Source organism: Mobula birostris, chromosome 4, assembly GCF_030028105.1.
Source record: "Mobula birostris isolate sMobBir1 chromosome 4, sMobBir1.hap1, whole genome shotgun sequence".
NCBI lineage: Eukaryota > Metazoa > Chordata > Chondrichthyes > Myliobatiformes > Myliobatidae > Mobula > Mobula birostris.
The window spans coordinates 155,661,483-155,678,514 of record NC_092373.1 but is presented as its reverse complement, the minus strand read 5'-3'; the positions used below and the strand labels follow the sequence as shown (position 1 = coordinate 155,678,514).

The 17,032-nt window shown below is 37.5% G+C and overlaps 2 protein-coding genes across 6 annotated transcripts in view; one reads left to right on the top strand and one right to left on the bottom strand.

The window, feature by feature from the left end:
• Positions 1-6,761, top strand: part of LOC140196679 (evC complex member EVC-like) — a 65,578-nt gene extending 58,817 nt beyond the window's left edge. For 2 of the 3 annotated variants that reach the window (XM_072256287.1, XM_072256286.1), the window contains 3 exons: positions 1,275-1,386; positions 1,958-2,084; positions 3,058-6,760. In XM_072256287.1, coding sequence (XP_072112388.1) covers positions 1,275-1,386; positions 1,958-2,084; positions 3,058-3,198 — 380 coding nt within the window. In that variant the 3' untranslated portion in view covers positions 3,199-6,760. Of the gene's footprint in view, positions 1-1,274; positions 1,387-1,957; positions 2,085-3,057 lie in introns of all 3 variants that reach the window. The other variant, XM_072256288.1, reaches the window with a different exon arrangement.
• Positions 6,762-7,412: 651 nt separating this feature from the next.
• LOC140196680 (dihydropyrimidinase-related protein 1-like) overlaps positions 7,413-17,032 on the bottom strand; it is a 48,429-nt gene continuing 38,809 nt past the window's right edge. For 2 of the 3 annotated variants that reach the window (XM_072256289.1, XM_072256291.1), the window contains exons 12-14: positions 16,680-16,859; positions 13,840-14,005; positions 7,413-8,543 (exon numbers count right to left, since the gene is read on the bottom strand). In XM_072256289.1, the coding sequence (XP_072112390.1) occupies positions 8,452-8,543; positions 13,840-14,005; positions 16,680-16,859 (438 nt within the window). In that variant the 3' untranslated portion in view covers positions 7,413-8,451. Of the gene's footprint in view, positions 8,544-12,732; positions 12,750-13,832; positions 14,006-16,679; positions 16,860-17,032 lie in introns of all 3 variants that reach the window. The other variant, XM_072256290.1, reaches the window with a different exon arrangement.

Below are 17,032 nucleotides of genomic sequence, written 5' to 3'. Positions count from 1 at the left end.
TCTGACTTGGAGGTTGGTCACAGATACTGTAGCATTGTGGTAAGCATTCCCAGGAAAACCTTACCTTAATGGAGAGGGCATATTGACAGATGCTGTGAGTCAATGTAAATTAAACTTCATCATACACATCAACGTTAAGAAAGCAAACCCAGCAATATTTCTAATTAGTTAATGATTTTTTATTCATTATAGTTCCAGCCTCGTACGTTCATTCGAGTAAATGGGCATTATCTGGGTATCTCAGATACCCTTTAAGGTGTAATATCTGATTTAAGTTCAACTTTGAATTAGAATAATATCAAAATGTTTGTATTTCGTTTAACCCCAATACTAATACTAAAAATGTTGGTTAACTTTCTATAGTCAGCAATCTTGTGAACCCTATATATTGCTACTCACAGACTCAAAAATATAAAACATTGAAACAGACCTTCTAATGTAGACCTGGTGGTTATGTGGCTGTACCTAAATCTTCTACAGCAGTTCCTGCTTCCAAAACATTTACTGAAGAAATCAAAGTTCTATTACTGACGATTTTGTCCATCCCAACACATAACCCTTCCTCTCCCATAATATCATCACCATCTACAGAGCATTTTGGTTAATATCTGTCTTGGGTAAAAGGTTAGAAACTACTGTTAAAAGCATAATAGCAAGGAAATTGTGAAAACCCAGTTAGAGATGAGGCAAGATGTTTCCCTCAAAGGGTCACAAGTTTTTAAGAATTCCATTATAGAGCAGTATAAACTAAACCTTTAAATATTTAAGGCATGAATTGATAAGATACTTGACAATAAGGGGTGAAAGGTTATTATGAGATAATTAGGAATACACAGCTGAGTTTACAGTCAGGTCAGCCATGATTAATTGATTAGCAAAGCAGGCTCAGGAGGCCAAGAGATTTACTGCTCCTTTTTTGTACGAAATGTGTGTATCCGCTACCTGTACGAGTGCACAGGATGAATGAACCATGCTTCCTCCAGTAAAATACTGATGTGATTACAAGACTTGAAGGCTTTATTGCCCATTGCCACTGATGGGATTCAGTATCTTAAGTCTGCTCAGCATCTGTTTTTTTTAAGATTTGTAAACACTTGGGTCCTTATTCCAGATTTCATTAAAATGCAAATGTTGTTACTGTCCATCAAACCATGAGTTTTCAGCTAAAGAAAATGGCTTTTTTGACAAAGTAAGAATAAATTCTCGGATTTTAATTGTAAATGTCAGAATTTGCTACATTTTTGATTAACATTAATTAAAACTTTTGGAAACAGACACTTTTAAAAGGAAACAGCACATTAAGGAGAAGATGATTGAAGAAAATCTTAGTGCAGGCATGGCTAATATGAAGACAAAACGCTTTACTTCAACAAAGATTCAACACCAGTGAGTAAGAGTAAGCTGTGATTTATATTTGAAGTTTTTGCAGTGAAGCAACAAACATTGAACCTAATCTAATTGAAAGCTAACATCAGCTATGTTTAATTTCATACATTAAATGAATTAATTGCTGACGACATGCAAACGAACGAAATCTTACAAGTATACAAGTTAAATCAGTATTAAAAAGTAAGTTTAAAGTTTTATCTGTTAATTGTGCAGATTAAGGTTTTGGAGTTTTTACAATGTCATTTCCTACAGTTTTATCCCTAACCTCCCTCTCCTCCTCCTAAATGCTTCTTAAAAGCTACCACTTTGAACAAGCTACTTGCCACAGGGCATATTATATGTCTTAGCGTGAAACTTTCTAACAGCATCCTTCCATGAATCTCTGAGAAATTTTATTCAGTTAGAAACTGTACAAATAGTTGTTAGTACTTTGGCATGTTTTGGGGGTAAGCAGTATGTTCAGTAGACAAGTTGTATCATATTGATCAGTGCAATTTGTATATCAGAAACTGGAAGAAAAACATATGTAATTTTAATATAAAGATACCCATGTCTCCATGGCTGATAGGATGATGCTGCAGCAGAGGAGAATTATTTCATTGCTTTTGCTTGAAGAGGGGATAAACATGGAGTTCCTAAAGCAGAGGGCGGAGCAGCTCCATCAACTGAAGGAGCAGCTATATAAACACTTGAAGGTACACTATTTGGTCATTTGCATCTCGACTCTGTGATTATAGCTGGATAAGGAACTTGAGCACAAACTCTCTCTTAGAAATAAAGTTTCCACTTTAAAGTAATAGGGCTATTGACTGCAAAAGATATCAGACATTCAGTATTAAAACTGGAGATGTTTATATACAATGTGAACATTTGATTGTAGCGGTAAGGTTGCCAACTGTTTTTGCTCCATTTCCTGTACTCCAGCTCTAGCTTCCTCTCCTCTGAGATTAGCTGGGGTTCACCTTTTCCCAACTTTCCACGGCATCAATTTTCATATCCAGTGGATCATTCTGCTCAATTTTCTTACCTTCAGTAGGATTCTGTCGCCAGATACTCCGATTTCAGTATTCTAAAAGGTCCATTCCTTTTGCAACTCCATAGTTTGCTCCTCCATCTCTGGCCACCATTCTGGATATGTGGCACTTACCCATGCAACGGCTTGTCCTCCACTATATTTGTGCTCCTCAAATTCTTGCCTTGAACACTGCACAATTATAAATTCCACAAAAGAAGTGCCTGTACTTTCATCTGGGGACCCTAGGCTTTGGATCTCTCTCCTTATACTTTCATGCTTTCCTTCTGAAGTTTTGTTGTCTAATTCTTTTACCATCTGCCTTGATGTCAAAATGTTTGACAGCAATCTTCTGAAACATCTTGTCTTGTATTATTTTAATAGAACCTTTAATATGTAAAGCAAGTTTTTTTTAAATTAGCAATAACTCATTATTCTAGTATTTTGTGACAGCATCAATGAATGCTGGATTGATTGTATTAGGATTATGAGGAATAATGCTCTCAAAAATATTCTTTTGCATAAACCTCAAAGCAGCTGCTGCTATCGTGTTCACTTTGTGTTTGACTAATGTCAGATTCTGACTGCTTCCAGTAGAAAATAATGATATTGTAATTCTCCAGTAATGTTGTTTTCTTTTTAACATTACTACTTAGATGGCAGAGGAAACATTCATATCAGAGCTTGCAGGTTTAACAAGGATTTCACAAGCAGAATGGAAGATACTGGAGAATAAGTTCCTTTCGGGTATGGAATCAGGATCATTTTCTCAAGCAAGTAAAAACTCAGAGGATTAAATCAGTTTTGGATTGTGTTCCACATGTCAACTGCAAATTTCACAAAAGCACATTTTGTTCTCTTCCTGGACATGCATTTAGTCATGGATTTTACACAACATAGAAACTTTGAAGTCCATCAAGCACTCATCTACACTAGGCCTGCAATATTTCCCCACAGTCCCACCCCTTCAGATTCTGCCACTACACTTACCTAAACTCTAGGAACCAAATAATCTACCAAGCTGTATGTCTTTAGAAAAATGAAACTAGTGCACACAAAGGAAACTCAAAGTCACAGGGGAAACATGCCAACTTCCCAGAAACAGTACCTTGGTCACTGTACCTGTGAGGAGGTGGCTCTGTTTTTCATGCAGCATGTGGTTTACTGTGTACAAAGGAAAATAAACCACTGATGTTTAAGATGTTTACTTTTATTACTTACAAGTGTAAATGTTAGTTGTAAGCCAATGTTTAGGACAAAAAGCGAATCCCTCTTTTTGAGAGGGTCTATCAGAATATTCCCTTTGTTCTGTTAAGTCTTTGTTAAAACATATGGTCTGATCCAGGTAATATTCAGGCTCATTATTGTAAGATATTCCTAACTATAGATTATTCTCAATGTAAAATCCCATTTGAAATTTCCAACAGAAACTACAATTGGACTAATTTTTTTCATTGATCTAACAGTGAAGTATACAAAAGCAGTGTTTAAAATAACAAATCAGTAAGATATGTTAAAATGGTATTTTGTGTTCCAGTTAGAATGTGAATGTCAACTGTGACAAATATGGTTTTATTTTTGTTATGTAGATTGTTCTTTATTTCAACCTGGTTATGTGTAGTTCCATATTTCACATTTTAACCCACTCAATATTTTTTCATATTTTCACTCTCAGTAAGACAACAGCCATTGGTCAATCGTCAGAGATGCTAAGGTCAATAAACTTAATTCACAAATTATTCATCTCTTTAAAATTAATATAACCAAACCATTCATTTCTCAGTATATCCCATGTCTGCTCATGGAACTCTCATAATATCTACAAGTCTGAAATGTTTATTGAGACATCCTTCGCCATAAAGACCTTAAGCTGGAGCAGTAGAATTAGGCCAATTGGCCCAGTGAGACTCCTATCATTTGCTTATGGCTGATTTATTTTCCCTGTAACTTTTGCCCTCCTTACTAATCAAGAAACACTGAAACTTTGCTTTAAATATACCCAATGACTTGGCCTCAACTGCCATCTGTGGCTATAAATTCTACAGAGGATTCACCACTTTCTGGCTAAAGAGATTTCATGTCATCCCTGTTCTAATGGGATGTCCTTCTATTCTGAGGCTGTGTCATCAAACTTCATCTTATTAACTCTTACTTCTCCAAAATTTCTAAGACTCACATAGTATTATCTGCAAACTCTGCAAAAACTCTTGTTTTACCCTTCAACAGCAATACAAGTAACCTATCAATCCTTAGTTATGCTCAAAAGGTTCAATGAATACCAACCATATTAAGCTGAAAAAATATAACTCAACATACTTTTAACATTCTCACAATGATGAGTGAAGTTACCACTAGTTTGTCATTCTCATTTTATTTTGCAAGAAAAAGACATACTTTTTTTTATCTGCAAAATTCTGGTTTTCAAGTTTGTTATTAGCCATTTCTGGATTATTTTTGCAGCTTGAATTCAACAAGAAGTTTGGTCCTTGATCTGCATTGCACTATATAATGACAATGAGAAGAGAATCACTAGCTCAGGGAAGAAGCAAAATCCAAAATTGACAAATTACTAGATCTGAAACTGAAGGTGCAGGCAGAAGTAAAATAATTGTAAAATACTGGGTGAAATAATGGTGTTGTGAAATACCGTAATGGTAAAATAAAATGTAATCCAATTTCCAACTGCATGAATATCAAAAGCTTACTAAGAAAGTGTAAAACAACATATTTACTGGAACGTATACAGTTTGATTTTACCTGCACTTTACCTAGCACTGTTTTAATCTAAACACAAGGAAATCAAAAGCAACAGATACAAAATGTTGAAGGAACTCAGCAGGTCAAGCAGCATCTCTGGAAATGAGTAAACAGTTGACATTTCAGGCCAAGGCCCTTCTTCAGAGCTAATCTAGGCTGCCATCTTTCAAAATACCAGTTTATTTTAGGTACTTGAACCCAAGCTTTAAAATAATGTGATTTTCTCTTGTAAAAACAAGTCTGCTATAAATAATTAGGTTTGAGTATACTTATGCTGCTTTTCTGAATGGCATTATTCAACATCATTGTTTTATGAATTATTAAAGGAGGGAAAGGCTGAGGGGCATCACTTCTCTGGGTTTTAAATCCATTGAGTACCATTTTATTGCTCACTATTGATAAAACAGGAATGTCGATTAGAATGGGCTTTGCTTTAAACTTCTCTCCCTGCAGGGAAAATATCTGTTTTATCCTCATGAACCAAAAACAGAGCATTACAAGCAGGAAAATGAGTATTAGTACAAATGATGTCACCACAGTGTGCAATAAAGAACTGTGTGTGTGTGTATACACACACACACACACACACACACACACACACAGAATGGTGTTGACTTTATTTGATTTGCCAGTTAATTCCTGCCAGCCTCTAAAGCAGGCAAGGTACAAAGTACTGAATGTATGGTTAAGGCTTTTTTTTTACAACTTAAATCTATTACTATTGACTACATTGCCAAGTATTAATAGGATATTTAACTCTGCATTTAAAGAAAATCCATTTAACTTGCACCTGGGCCATTTTATTAGCTACACCTGCTCATTAATGCAAATATCCAATCTCCAATCATAACAGCAACTTAATGCATATGCTGACATGGTCAAGGGAGTCAGTTATTGTTCAGACCAAACATCAGAATGGGGAAAAGATGTAACTTAAATGACTTTGACGGTGGTATCACACAAGGTGGCTTGCATATCTCAAAAACTATTGATCTCCTGGGATATTCACACACAATAGTTTCCACAGAGTTTACAAAGAATGGTGCAAGAAACAAAACAAAACATCAAATGAGCAGCAGTGGCATGGGCAAAAATGCTTGCTAATGAGAGAGGTCAGAGGAGAATGGCCAGATTGGTTTAAGCTGATAGGAAAGCAACAGTAACTCAAATAGCCATGCATAACAACAGTGGTGTGCCGAAAGGCATCTCTTAAAGCACAACATATAGAAACTTAGACCATGAGACCATAAGATATAGGAACAGAATTAGGTAATTTGTCCCATCGAGTCTGCTTCACCATTTCATCATGGCTGATCCAATTTACCTCTCAGCCCAATCTCCTGCCTTCTCCCCAAATCCTTTCAGGCCATGTCTAATCAAGAATCTATCAACTTCTGCCTTAAATATACATAAAGACTTAGATCCACAGCTGCCTGTGGCAAAGAATTCCACAGATTCACCACTCTCTGGCTAAAGAAATTCCTCCTCATTTCCATTCTTAAAGGACGCCCCTCTATTCTGAGACTGTGTCCTCTGGTCTTAGACTCTCCCACCAAAGGAAACATCCTCTCCACATCCACTCTATCAAGGTCTTTCACCTTTCGATAGGTTTCAATAAAGTCACCCCTCATTTTTCTGAATTCTAGTGAATACGGCCCAGAGCCATCAAACACTCTTCATATAACAAGCCGTTCAATCCTGGAATCGTTCTCGTGAACAAACATACACTCAGTGGCCACTTTAGGAAGTACAGTAGGTACCTATAAAATGACCACTGCGTGTACAAAGTGAATGCAAGTTCCAGACAATATTTTATGGCAATGGAGAATCATAACCGTACATTAAAAAAATACAGAATACCATTAATTTCAAATTATAATTAGCCTGTTATAGTGTACTGGAGTTACATTAAAAGGTCAACACCTGAAAGTCCTATAGTTAGAGTAGAACCAACTTGGCACCATTTGAATAAGTTGTATGTTTAAGATTCCATCATCTACTAGTAATGGGATAAACCCACAGCTTTGCATCAAGGTTGTGGACCTCAGTATACATTGACTGGCAATTCACTTGGAAAGAACTTGACTTACAATAAGTTCTTGCCTTCCCAGCATAAAGGAGTAAGAGTAACTCTGTCAGAATACAAAAGCAAGTAAACTAGCTATTTACATTAGTACTAAAAATGAAACCCCATTGTCCACAATCCTAAGTGCTGATAGATAATAAAGCAATGACCAAAATCAGAAGTGTGGAACTTTGAGGCATCATTTATTACCAACCTTTAGGCTCAAGTTTAGATTCGCACCACTAGTATTCGGTTTGAAATATTAAGTACAAATGTATATGAATACAAAGAATGCATCAGTATCAAAAAGTTTTTTTAAAAAATGTCCCAGTAACGTAAGACAGAAAGGTAGCTCAAATCCAAGATGGTATTTAGAAGCTGCCACCCTTCATTGGGGCATTTCTTGCACTGACATGTCAAATAAAACAAATCAATTTCATTTTGTTCAAACTCGCATTCTTAAGCTTGTTGTTCTGAAGCAAAGAAAAATGACAAGGTAAATTTTAACAGAAAACCAAAGAAGCATGAAACGTGTTTACAAGCCAAAAATCACTACATCAACTCCAAAATGATTTAGGTTTTTCTGTCAATTTTGCTCTCTAGTAACACTGTGAGGTAACTATAATTATCTCTTTTAAGTGTGTTTCAATCGATGTCTATGCTACGAAAGACTGAAGATTACTGAAGCAAATTAGACAGCAATGCTTTGTATATTTATAGAAACTTCTCAGTCTTCATATTCCTGATTATACTTTTCAAGGCAGTTCAAAATATTGTGCCATAAATTCACACCATTTTAGCTAAAACTTCTGTCTAAGGTCTTGGCAATTTTTTTCTCAAAAGAGTTTTTCATCATTCATTACACAAAACAGAAATTGCATCTCTTAGGATCATGCACTAACATACTATTACAGCTAAAATGTGCAAATAATCCTTATTAAATTACAAACAGCATCTCTAAACCGTACCATCCAGGGCAATGCTATTGGAAGCAGCATGCTAAGTGGCATAAAACACAACCATGTGGTGCCCAACTCCAATGAAAAATACATCACATAATTCACCTCATTCTATAGGACAAGCACACACCCACACACATACAGACACACACTTTGATTCATTTCTTTTGCTGAAATACCAGAGTAAGCTGGTTTTAATAACACGAATAACCTTGTCGGTAGATAAACCGCCTGCATCAGCCACCAGCAGCTCCACCTTCCAGTCTTGGTCACCCTAAGCTGGTGATGTTAGAGCGGCCACCAGGCGGATTGACAATACGATGTCCAGACCGACGTGGCACGTTGTCATCAAACTGGGCACCTAATACACATTAAACAAAGGGTTTCATTAAAGTTAATCATCATAATTTATTTGGCAATTAAGTGAAAGCAAAGGCAGTATCCTAGTGCAGCATTTGGCGCTGCATTCTCACAGCTCCAGGGTCTAATCCTGACCTCTAGTGCCGCGGCTGTGTAATTTGCATGTTCTTTCAGCCACTGCGTGGATTTTCTCCAGGTGCTCTGGATTCCTTGCAAATCCCAAAGACGTGACGGTAGGTTAACTGGCTAAGGGAAATTGCCTCATGTAGATTAACAGCAGGAAAAAAAACAAAGTTTGTGGGTGTATGGGAAAGATTTAAGTTTCATGGATCCATGAAAATGAGGAGAGAAAAAATGGGAATAATCAGCCTGCTACCGTGGACCCAAATGGCATAATGTCTCTTTACATTGGTAATCTATTCAGAACAACTCCTGTTCTACTCTCGCAACTCCCATCATGGGCACTAATCTCCCAAGCAAAGGGCATCTTCAAAAGGCAGAGGCGGCGTTAATCATTAAGGACACCCATCACTCAGGACATGCCCTCTTCTCATTGCTGCCATCAAGGAGAAGGTACAGGATCCTAAAGGCAAATGTTCCATGTTTTAGGAACAGCTTGTCCTCCTCCACCATCAGGTTTCCAAATGGACAAAGAACTCATGTACACTACCTCACTTCTTTCTTTTTTTGCTTTCTTTGCACTAATTATTTAATTTTAAATATCTTTCTTATTGTATGATTTTTTTTATATTATGTATTGGAATATACTGCTACTGCAAAACGCCAAATTTCACACATATGCCAGGGATATTATACCGGACTCTGATTCAATAATAATACCATAAGACATAGGAGCAGAATTAGTCAATTCAGCCCATTTGAGTCCACTCCACCATTCCACCATTGCTGATTTATTATCCCCCTCACCCCATTCTCCTGCTTTCTCCCCATAACCTTTGATGCCCTTAATAATCCAGAACTTATCAACTTCTGCTTTAACTATACCAAATGACTTGGCCTCCACAGCCATCTGCGACAATGAATTCCACAGATTCATCACCCACGAGCTAAAGAAATTCCTCCTTGTCTCTGTTCTAAATGGTCAATCTTTTATTCTGAGGCAGTGCCCTTTGGTCCTAGACTCCTCCACTTTTGACTACATCTTCTCAACATCCACTCTCGGTGTTTCAATATTCTATAGGTTTCAATACAATCCTCCCTTATTTTTCCAAGCTCCATAGCCATCAAGCACTTCTCATACATTAACTCTTTAATTCCTGGAATCATTCTTGTGAACCACCTCTGGACCCTTTCCAATGCTGCTTAGATAAGGGGCCCAAAATCACGACACTCCAAGTACAGTCTGACCAGTGCCTTATAAAGGCACAGCATTACATCCTTGCTTTCATATTCTAGTACTCTCGAAATGAATGCTAACATTGCATTTACTTTCCTTATCACCAACTCAACCTGAAAGTTAACCTTCCATAGTAGGAGAGCAGAAACAGTGGCAAGAGGAGAAAAAAATCAAGTATTTACATGCTGCCTTAAAAGACAGCCCAAATGAAGCACTTTTTGAGGTATCGTTGTTGTAAGGAAACATGGCTAAATGATCGACTTTAGAAACATTGGTTGAGGAATTACCATTACACAAGACATCAAGGATAAACGCTGATATGGAATGTTTTAGGTCTACTTGAGAAAAGAGCAATTGGGTTTCATTTGATATCCAAAAAGCAACAGAACCCATGGTATTTGCACATCATCACCACAAAGGACCATTGTAATTACTAACCTTGTCTGACTACAAGATCTTTATCTGAATGTATTTGTCACATACTCACAATTTGCATTGTTCCATTTCTGTCAACTGAATCTCATTGGCTATATCCATCATGGTTACACGAACCTCATTTGTATTATCTGGCTATCACTGCCTCAAAGGTATCTTTACTGACAGGGTGAACACAGCCAGATACAGAGCTGCGCTATCCACTCCATAGACTTCTGTTGCTAATATGTATCTTGAGTAACCATGTACAGAACTCATTCAGTGAGCTTCTAAAATATCCGAGTTGTTAACGCCCTGCACCTATATTTAATTAACAAACCATCTACCTACTGCTAGCCTCCAATCCTCAGTGCATAACACAGTTACTTAAGCAAGATGAAGACAGTGAAGGTCATAAATTGTGTGAAGGGCTGTGAGCTGTCAATTTTCTGACCATTAACGGGTGTCCTGGTTTATCTTCACATGTCAGATACTAACACACAAAACAAATTATACCTTTATACATTATTTATGATATTACAGTAAGTTCATTAAATCCTTAAATCCATTAAATTCATTAAAGATTCACCATACTGGGTTCTCAGTATGCTTACAATTAGCTTTCTTAGCTTCAAGGACAAATCGCAACCCATCTCTGTGAGTTGTAGAAATAAACTGCGGGACAGCACAGGCTGCAAATTGTAGACTAACATAAGTTACACAGGATTGAATTTCTATAACTTTGTCTGATGTAATCGACTTTCTAGGAGCATGTATAAAAAAAGACTATGACTATTGCTTTTTGGAAAGACTGGTGACCACACGGTTAGTGATTCACTTTTCCTTATTCAAGAATAAAGTTATTCTTTAGCCCCTTCGAAGTCTGTGTCTAATTTACTTGTGATCAACTTAAATTGAATTTTCTTAGCAAAAATTAATTTCCCTAACAGTTCTACTTCTCAAATTTTGCTCCCTGTAATAAATCACTTATGCAACACGCTGTAAGGTTTCACTGCTAATGTAATGGCCTCTCTGTAATGTTCCCCTGCTAAGGTAATGGTTTCTCTGTAACAGCAATGTTTGGGTTATGACTAGCAGGGCATGTTAGCCAATGAGCGGGATGTTGTTCTTTCTCTGGGAGAGGGTTTCTCACAGTCTTTTGCCGGGGAGAGACGAGGAGAGAAGATACGAATGGAGAGAGTTGGTAGACTGTCGGACAGAGTGGACATGGAGTGAGGGTCTGAAGGTCAGTGACCATCGGAGGAGGTCGAGGGTGGACGAATGGCCTTATCAGTGAGCTCCAAAATTTGCGCATTAGACTGTTTCATGAGAATGGGCCCTTTTCTTTTATTAGTTTCTTTACTAGCCATATAGTCAAATTAAGAATTAAAAAGCTGAATTATTTAATTGCATAACTCTAGATCTAGATTCGAAAGACCTCCACCTAATCAGAAATCTGTACTGGGAACAAACTGCCACTATAAGAATGGATGAAGGAGTGAGTCAGTTTACGAAAATCAAGAGAGGCGTTAGACAGGGTGTGTTTTCTCCCCTGATTTACTTAATGTGTGCAGTGAAACAATACGTATTACAAAAAATAAGAGACACCTTGGGAATCAAAGTTGGCAGTAAAAACATCAATAATTTCAGATATGCAGATGACACTGTTAATTGCAAGTACGGAGGAAGAACTACAAAACTTAACTGATATAATTGTTGAAGAAAGTGCAAAAATGGGTCTATCTATCAATTGCAAAAAAGACGGAATTTATGGTGATATTCAAAAAGCAGGTGAATCCTATCTGCAGGCTGAGAATAAACAGGGAAGACATAAAACAAGTACAGAACTTTTGATACTTAGGACGCTGGGTGACATCAGATGGCAGGTGCGACATGGACATCAAAAGAAGAATAGGGATGGCAAAAGACACCTTTACGAGAATGAAGAGTATACTGACCAATACTAAACTAGGCATGACAACCCGCCTCAGAGCACTGAAATGTTAAATTTATCTAGTTGTTACTGTATATGGATCAGAATGTTGGACAATATCTAGTAACGAGGAAACGAATTGAACCAGAAGCGATGTGGTTTTTGAGGAGGATGCAAAGAATATCATGGATGAAATGAATAACGAGGATGTCATGAACAGAGCAAACACAAAAAGAGAAATAGTGTATGAAAATAATGCATGAAAAGGCAATGTAACTTCATTGGACATGCGATTAGGAAAGAGGAGTTAGAATGCATGGTAATTATGGGAAAGATTGAAGGGAAGAAAGCAAGAGGAAGACAAAGTCAAATGATGATGGAGACAGCAGCCAGAGAACTGGAAATGAATACCAATGAATTGATCCACTTGATCCAAAACAGGAGTGTGTGGGCCATGGCAGTCAAAGCTCAAACTGGGCATGGCACCTGATGATGATTGTGTACTGGTTGTTATTTCATGGTACTGATTTGTAACACGGGACACCACGCAGAATCCACCCAAACCAGATTTTTTAAGTTTGGCCAGGCCAGGGGCTATCATCCCCTAGATTAAGCCGCTGGCCGAACCGAGAGTTACACTTAGGAGGTGGCCCAGACTACTCAGCTCCTCAAGATATTCAGCGTTTTAATAAGATTGAGACTAATGTGCTGTGACACAACTGTGTGTTCCAATTTACAGAGATAACCTTTCACCACCTCCTTTCCCCCACCCTATAAATCAAGCATCTATCTACCTCAGCAAGAAAAATACTCAAAGTCCCTTTTCCTCAAAGTGCAGTGGAAACAGTTCCAGACACCCAAGACCTCGACAGCAAATATTTTGCCTCCTCTCTGCATTACATAGGCAAGCACTTGTTTTGCAAACAGGTTGATAAGACATTTGAAAGCTTTCAAACTTTTGTCCTTCATTATGACCCTCTCAATTGTACATATCCTTCTATCCGTCCTCATGTACATTTTCCCATTCAAACCACTGATGCTCTCCATTTACCACACCAACATCCAAATAAGAAATTGAAGCAGCATTTGACAAAATTGATCAAGATCATGGCTGATCATCTACTGTACCTCAACCAATTTTCCCACCCTTTCCTGGTATCCCTTGATTTCTTTAATAATAAGAAATTATAATATATATATGTATAGGAACTGTTTTCTCTCCATAGCACTATAGGCAGGAGAATTCCTATGATTCACCACACTCTGCGTGAAGAAACTTCTCAACTCACTGCTAAATTAAGATTCACAAACAATGCAAATAAGGTGACCTAAAAAAATTGGTTTGAACTTAGGCAGGATCTGCATGATTAAGTCGTCACTCCTGGTCTACATCAGCAAGGGAATTTTTATCTGTTTTATTCTGTTTTCCCTAACCAGCTGAGAGGGCAAGGAAACAACATGCTTTAAAAATATATACGAAATGCATAATTATCCACTGATATTTAAGTCTCCTCCCGGTGGCTTGAGATAATTGCTTCCTTAAGCACACACAGAGATGAGCTTCTCGTTTTTGCTCACATTAATACATCTTACCTGAAAGACTAAACCCAGACTGATGCAGGTTCCGCACCGGTGGGGGATGTGTCTTCGTCGGGGATGTCTTGGTGGAGGGAGCTGGGGTGGCATACTTGGGTGTAACTGGAAGTTCATACACAGGACCATCATACATCCCTCGAGATACTGGATGCAATTCCGTTGACTTAGTGGAGTTCATTGATGAGTAGATATCAATGACAGGACCAAGGAAAGATCAGAGAGAGATTAACAACTTCACCTACAATTCACACTCTTCCCTGAAAGATATTTACATACTGTTTCTCATCATTAATACATAAATCTCAGTCACAGCAATACGTTTCAAACTTTGCGTCAAGAAATTACTATCTATGAAAACAAAAATGTGTATTATGGGAGGTGGAATGAGAAGAAATAAAATTCAGACAATTTCAAAGTAGATACAGGAACTCATCTTGCAATTTTTATGCACATAAAATCATTCAGAACAAATGCTCATCTCGTAACTAAGAATGTAGACATTACTAATTTAACTTACAATGAGAAGCTATTGTTCTACTTAAATAATTGAACTTGCTCTCAGATGGCTGGGATAAAACTGATTCATTATTGAATTTTAGATTCATCAGCAGAGATACCTGGGATTTGTTCATCTCAACCTCAGTCCACTGGGGACATACAACACCATAGATGTTTGACTTTAAACTTAACCACAATTTTCACATATTCTGAAAAATATTTAACACATGGCCACGTCGCTATACCCTGTATCTATCAATGTGCATTGTCTGCTGCTGGACCACAAGTTCTCGCTTCCACCTTGCTCTCTCCAGTTTTCCTATTCCTTTTGCTATTAAGCTTCTTTACCCTGTCCTTAGATAATCCATATTTTTAAACCTGAAGACTTCAGCAAATCAACCTTCCCATTTTCCTGCTGCCACCCCAGTACCTGTTCTCTCTTGGAACATTAGTTTTTCCTTCCAAGCTTCCTTTAACATTTTCCAAGTAATTCACTGGCACATTCTTTACTGCCTTGTCACAAGGACAACCCCAAATGGAGCACTCCCTTTTTCTCCCTATAGATCCTGTCCTTCACAGATTAACATTGCCAAATACTTTCATTCTTGCAGCACTTTTGGATTCTATAACTAAACTGGCTGTCATTGACCCTTTTTGTATTTGCCTCAGAACATGCATTCACTTGTAAAATAAAACCCTGTTGAATACATGGCTGAAGGGAGATAGCTTTTTTCTCAGTGAACCTTTCCCACATGGCTACTTTTTACATTCATCAGACCATTGCAAACATGGGGCCACCTTCACCTTTCTACCCCTGGCTCTTTTTCCACAATCTTGTTCCACCCTCATGCCTCTCATTTAACATTACCACCTATTCTTGTATCTATGTTGTTTCTCTTTTCTTCTTGATAATCCATTTTGCAAGATTCCTTATCCTCATTGATTTCAGATGCAATCAAGTCAGTTTTATTATAATTTAACTATATACAAGTATATAACATACGTAACCATATAATGTATATAGAAACGAGATGTTTCTTTGACCCAGGGTGTAAAGCACAGTAGTACACGTAACACATGATACTTATGAAGACAAGGATTAACATCTACAGATGGATCACACTAAAATAACAAACTAAAGTGTAACTTATTTCCTCCGTAAAACACTTAACATGCATAAACTCTCACTCATACTTATGGACACTTTCTGAACTTGCAATTCCAAAAGGACTTCCTACTCTGAACCACAGTTCAGAAAAACGGATCCCTTTTGTATTTGGCTCTCCACTCATACTCTCATTTCTCCTCTAATCACCACTTTCAATGATCATTCTTGGAGAAGCTTTCTCCAAATCCCTTATCACTCTAACTTCACATTTCTAACCAGGTAGCCTTTAAGTCCCTTCATCATAATCTCTCTGCAGCAATCATCTACTAAGCCAAACTCCTTCCTTTGCCAATGATGCTCTTGTGCCCATTAAAAACAATGCCCTTTCTCACACCATGGTATAACTCTCACCTGCACTCTTCTGAAGATTGCAATTCTGAGCATCTCTGGTGGAAATTAATCATTTTTACTTATAGCGAACAGCACTCATTATATCTAATATGGCCTAACTAAGTTGGCCACGGATGATTAGATGATATGGATGGTGTTGTCTTATGAGGAGATTTCAGCAGAATGGACCTACTTCATGTAGCTTTTATGATCTTATTGAAATATACAAGAGTCTCACAGGGCTTGATGTGTCATTAGCAAGGACAGGCATGACATTACTCCTGGCTGGGTAAACTTGTCCAGAGATCACAGATTCTAAGTAAGGGCACAACCAATTATTCTTGAGATGAGAAGAAAAATTCTTCACCCAGAAGATAGTGAATCTTCTTCATTCTATACCGAAAAGAGCCATGTTGGCTCAGTTGCTAACTATATTCAAAATAAAAATAGTGTGTTTTGGGGTTTTAAAGAAATAAATGGATATGGGGTTTCTACAGGAAAGTGGCATTGAGATAATAGATTAGTTGTTATCTTACTAAAACTTCACATAGGAATTAGATGTTTATTTACTTACTTGTCCAGACTATCGATGACTTACCATGACCCCAAACAGTACCCAACCCAACCACCCATCTGCAAAACCTCTTTCAGTCCAAAAAAAACCACCTATAACTCCACACTGAAAAAATCCCATTTGTGCATTCCAGCACTGAAAACTAATAGGCAACGAATCCTTCAGTTGTCTCGCATTCAGTTATTTAATGACTGTTCCTTAACTTCATTTGCCTACATCTATTAATATTACAGACATACAATTGTATGCACTTTCACAATTCCTCACCTTGTTGCGGATCTTAATACGCTGGTAAATATATTCCGGGAATGGTTTGCGGGGGATGAAGCGACCTGTTCCCTGATTTACGTACAGGTTCCCATCTTCCAGGACTATATTCCCTTGACTAATGACCACCAGCGGAGCACCACGGCATTCCATACCCTCAAAAATATTGTATTCCACAGCCTGGCACAGAAATACATTTTTAAAAAGAATCAGCTGATGATCAAATATCACTTTTATTTTTTAAAGAACCTTAATCCTTAAGTATAACAAATTTTACTGATGCATTTATCCAAATTCAGCTGATCGAGGCACACTACCTTATAGATCATGAGCCAAAACTTCCATCCAATATT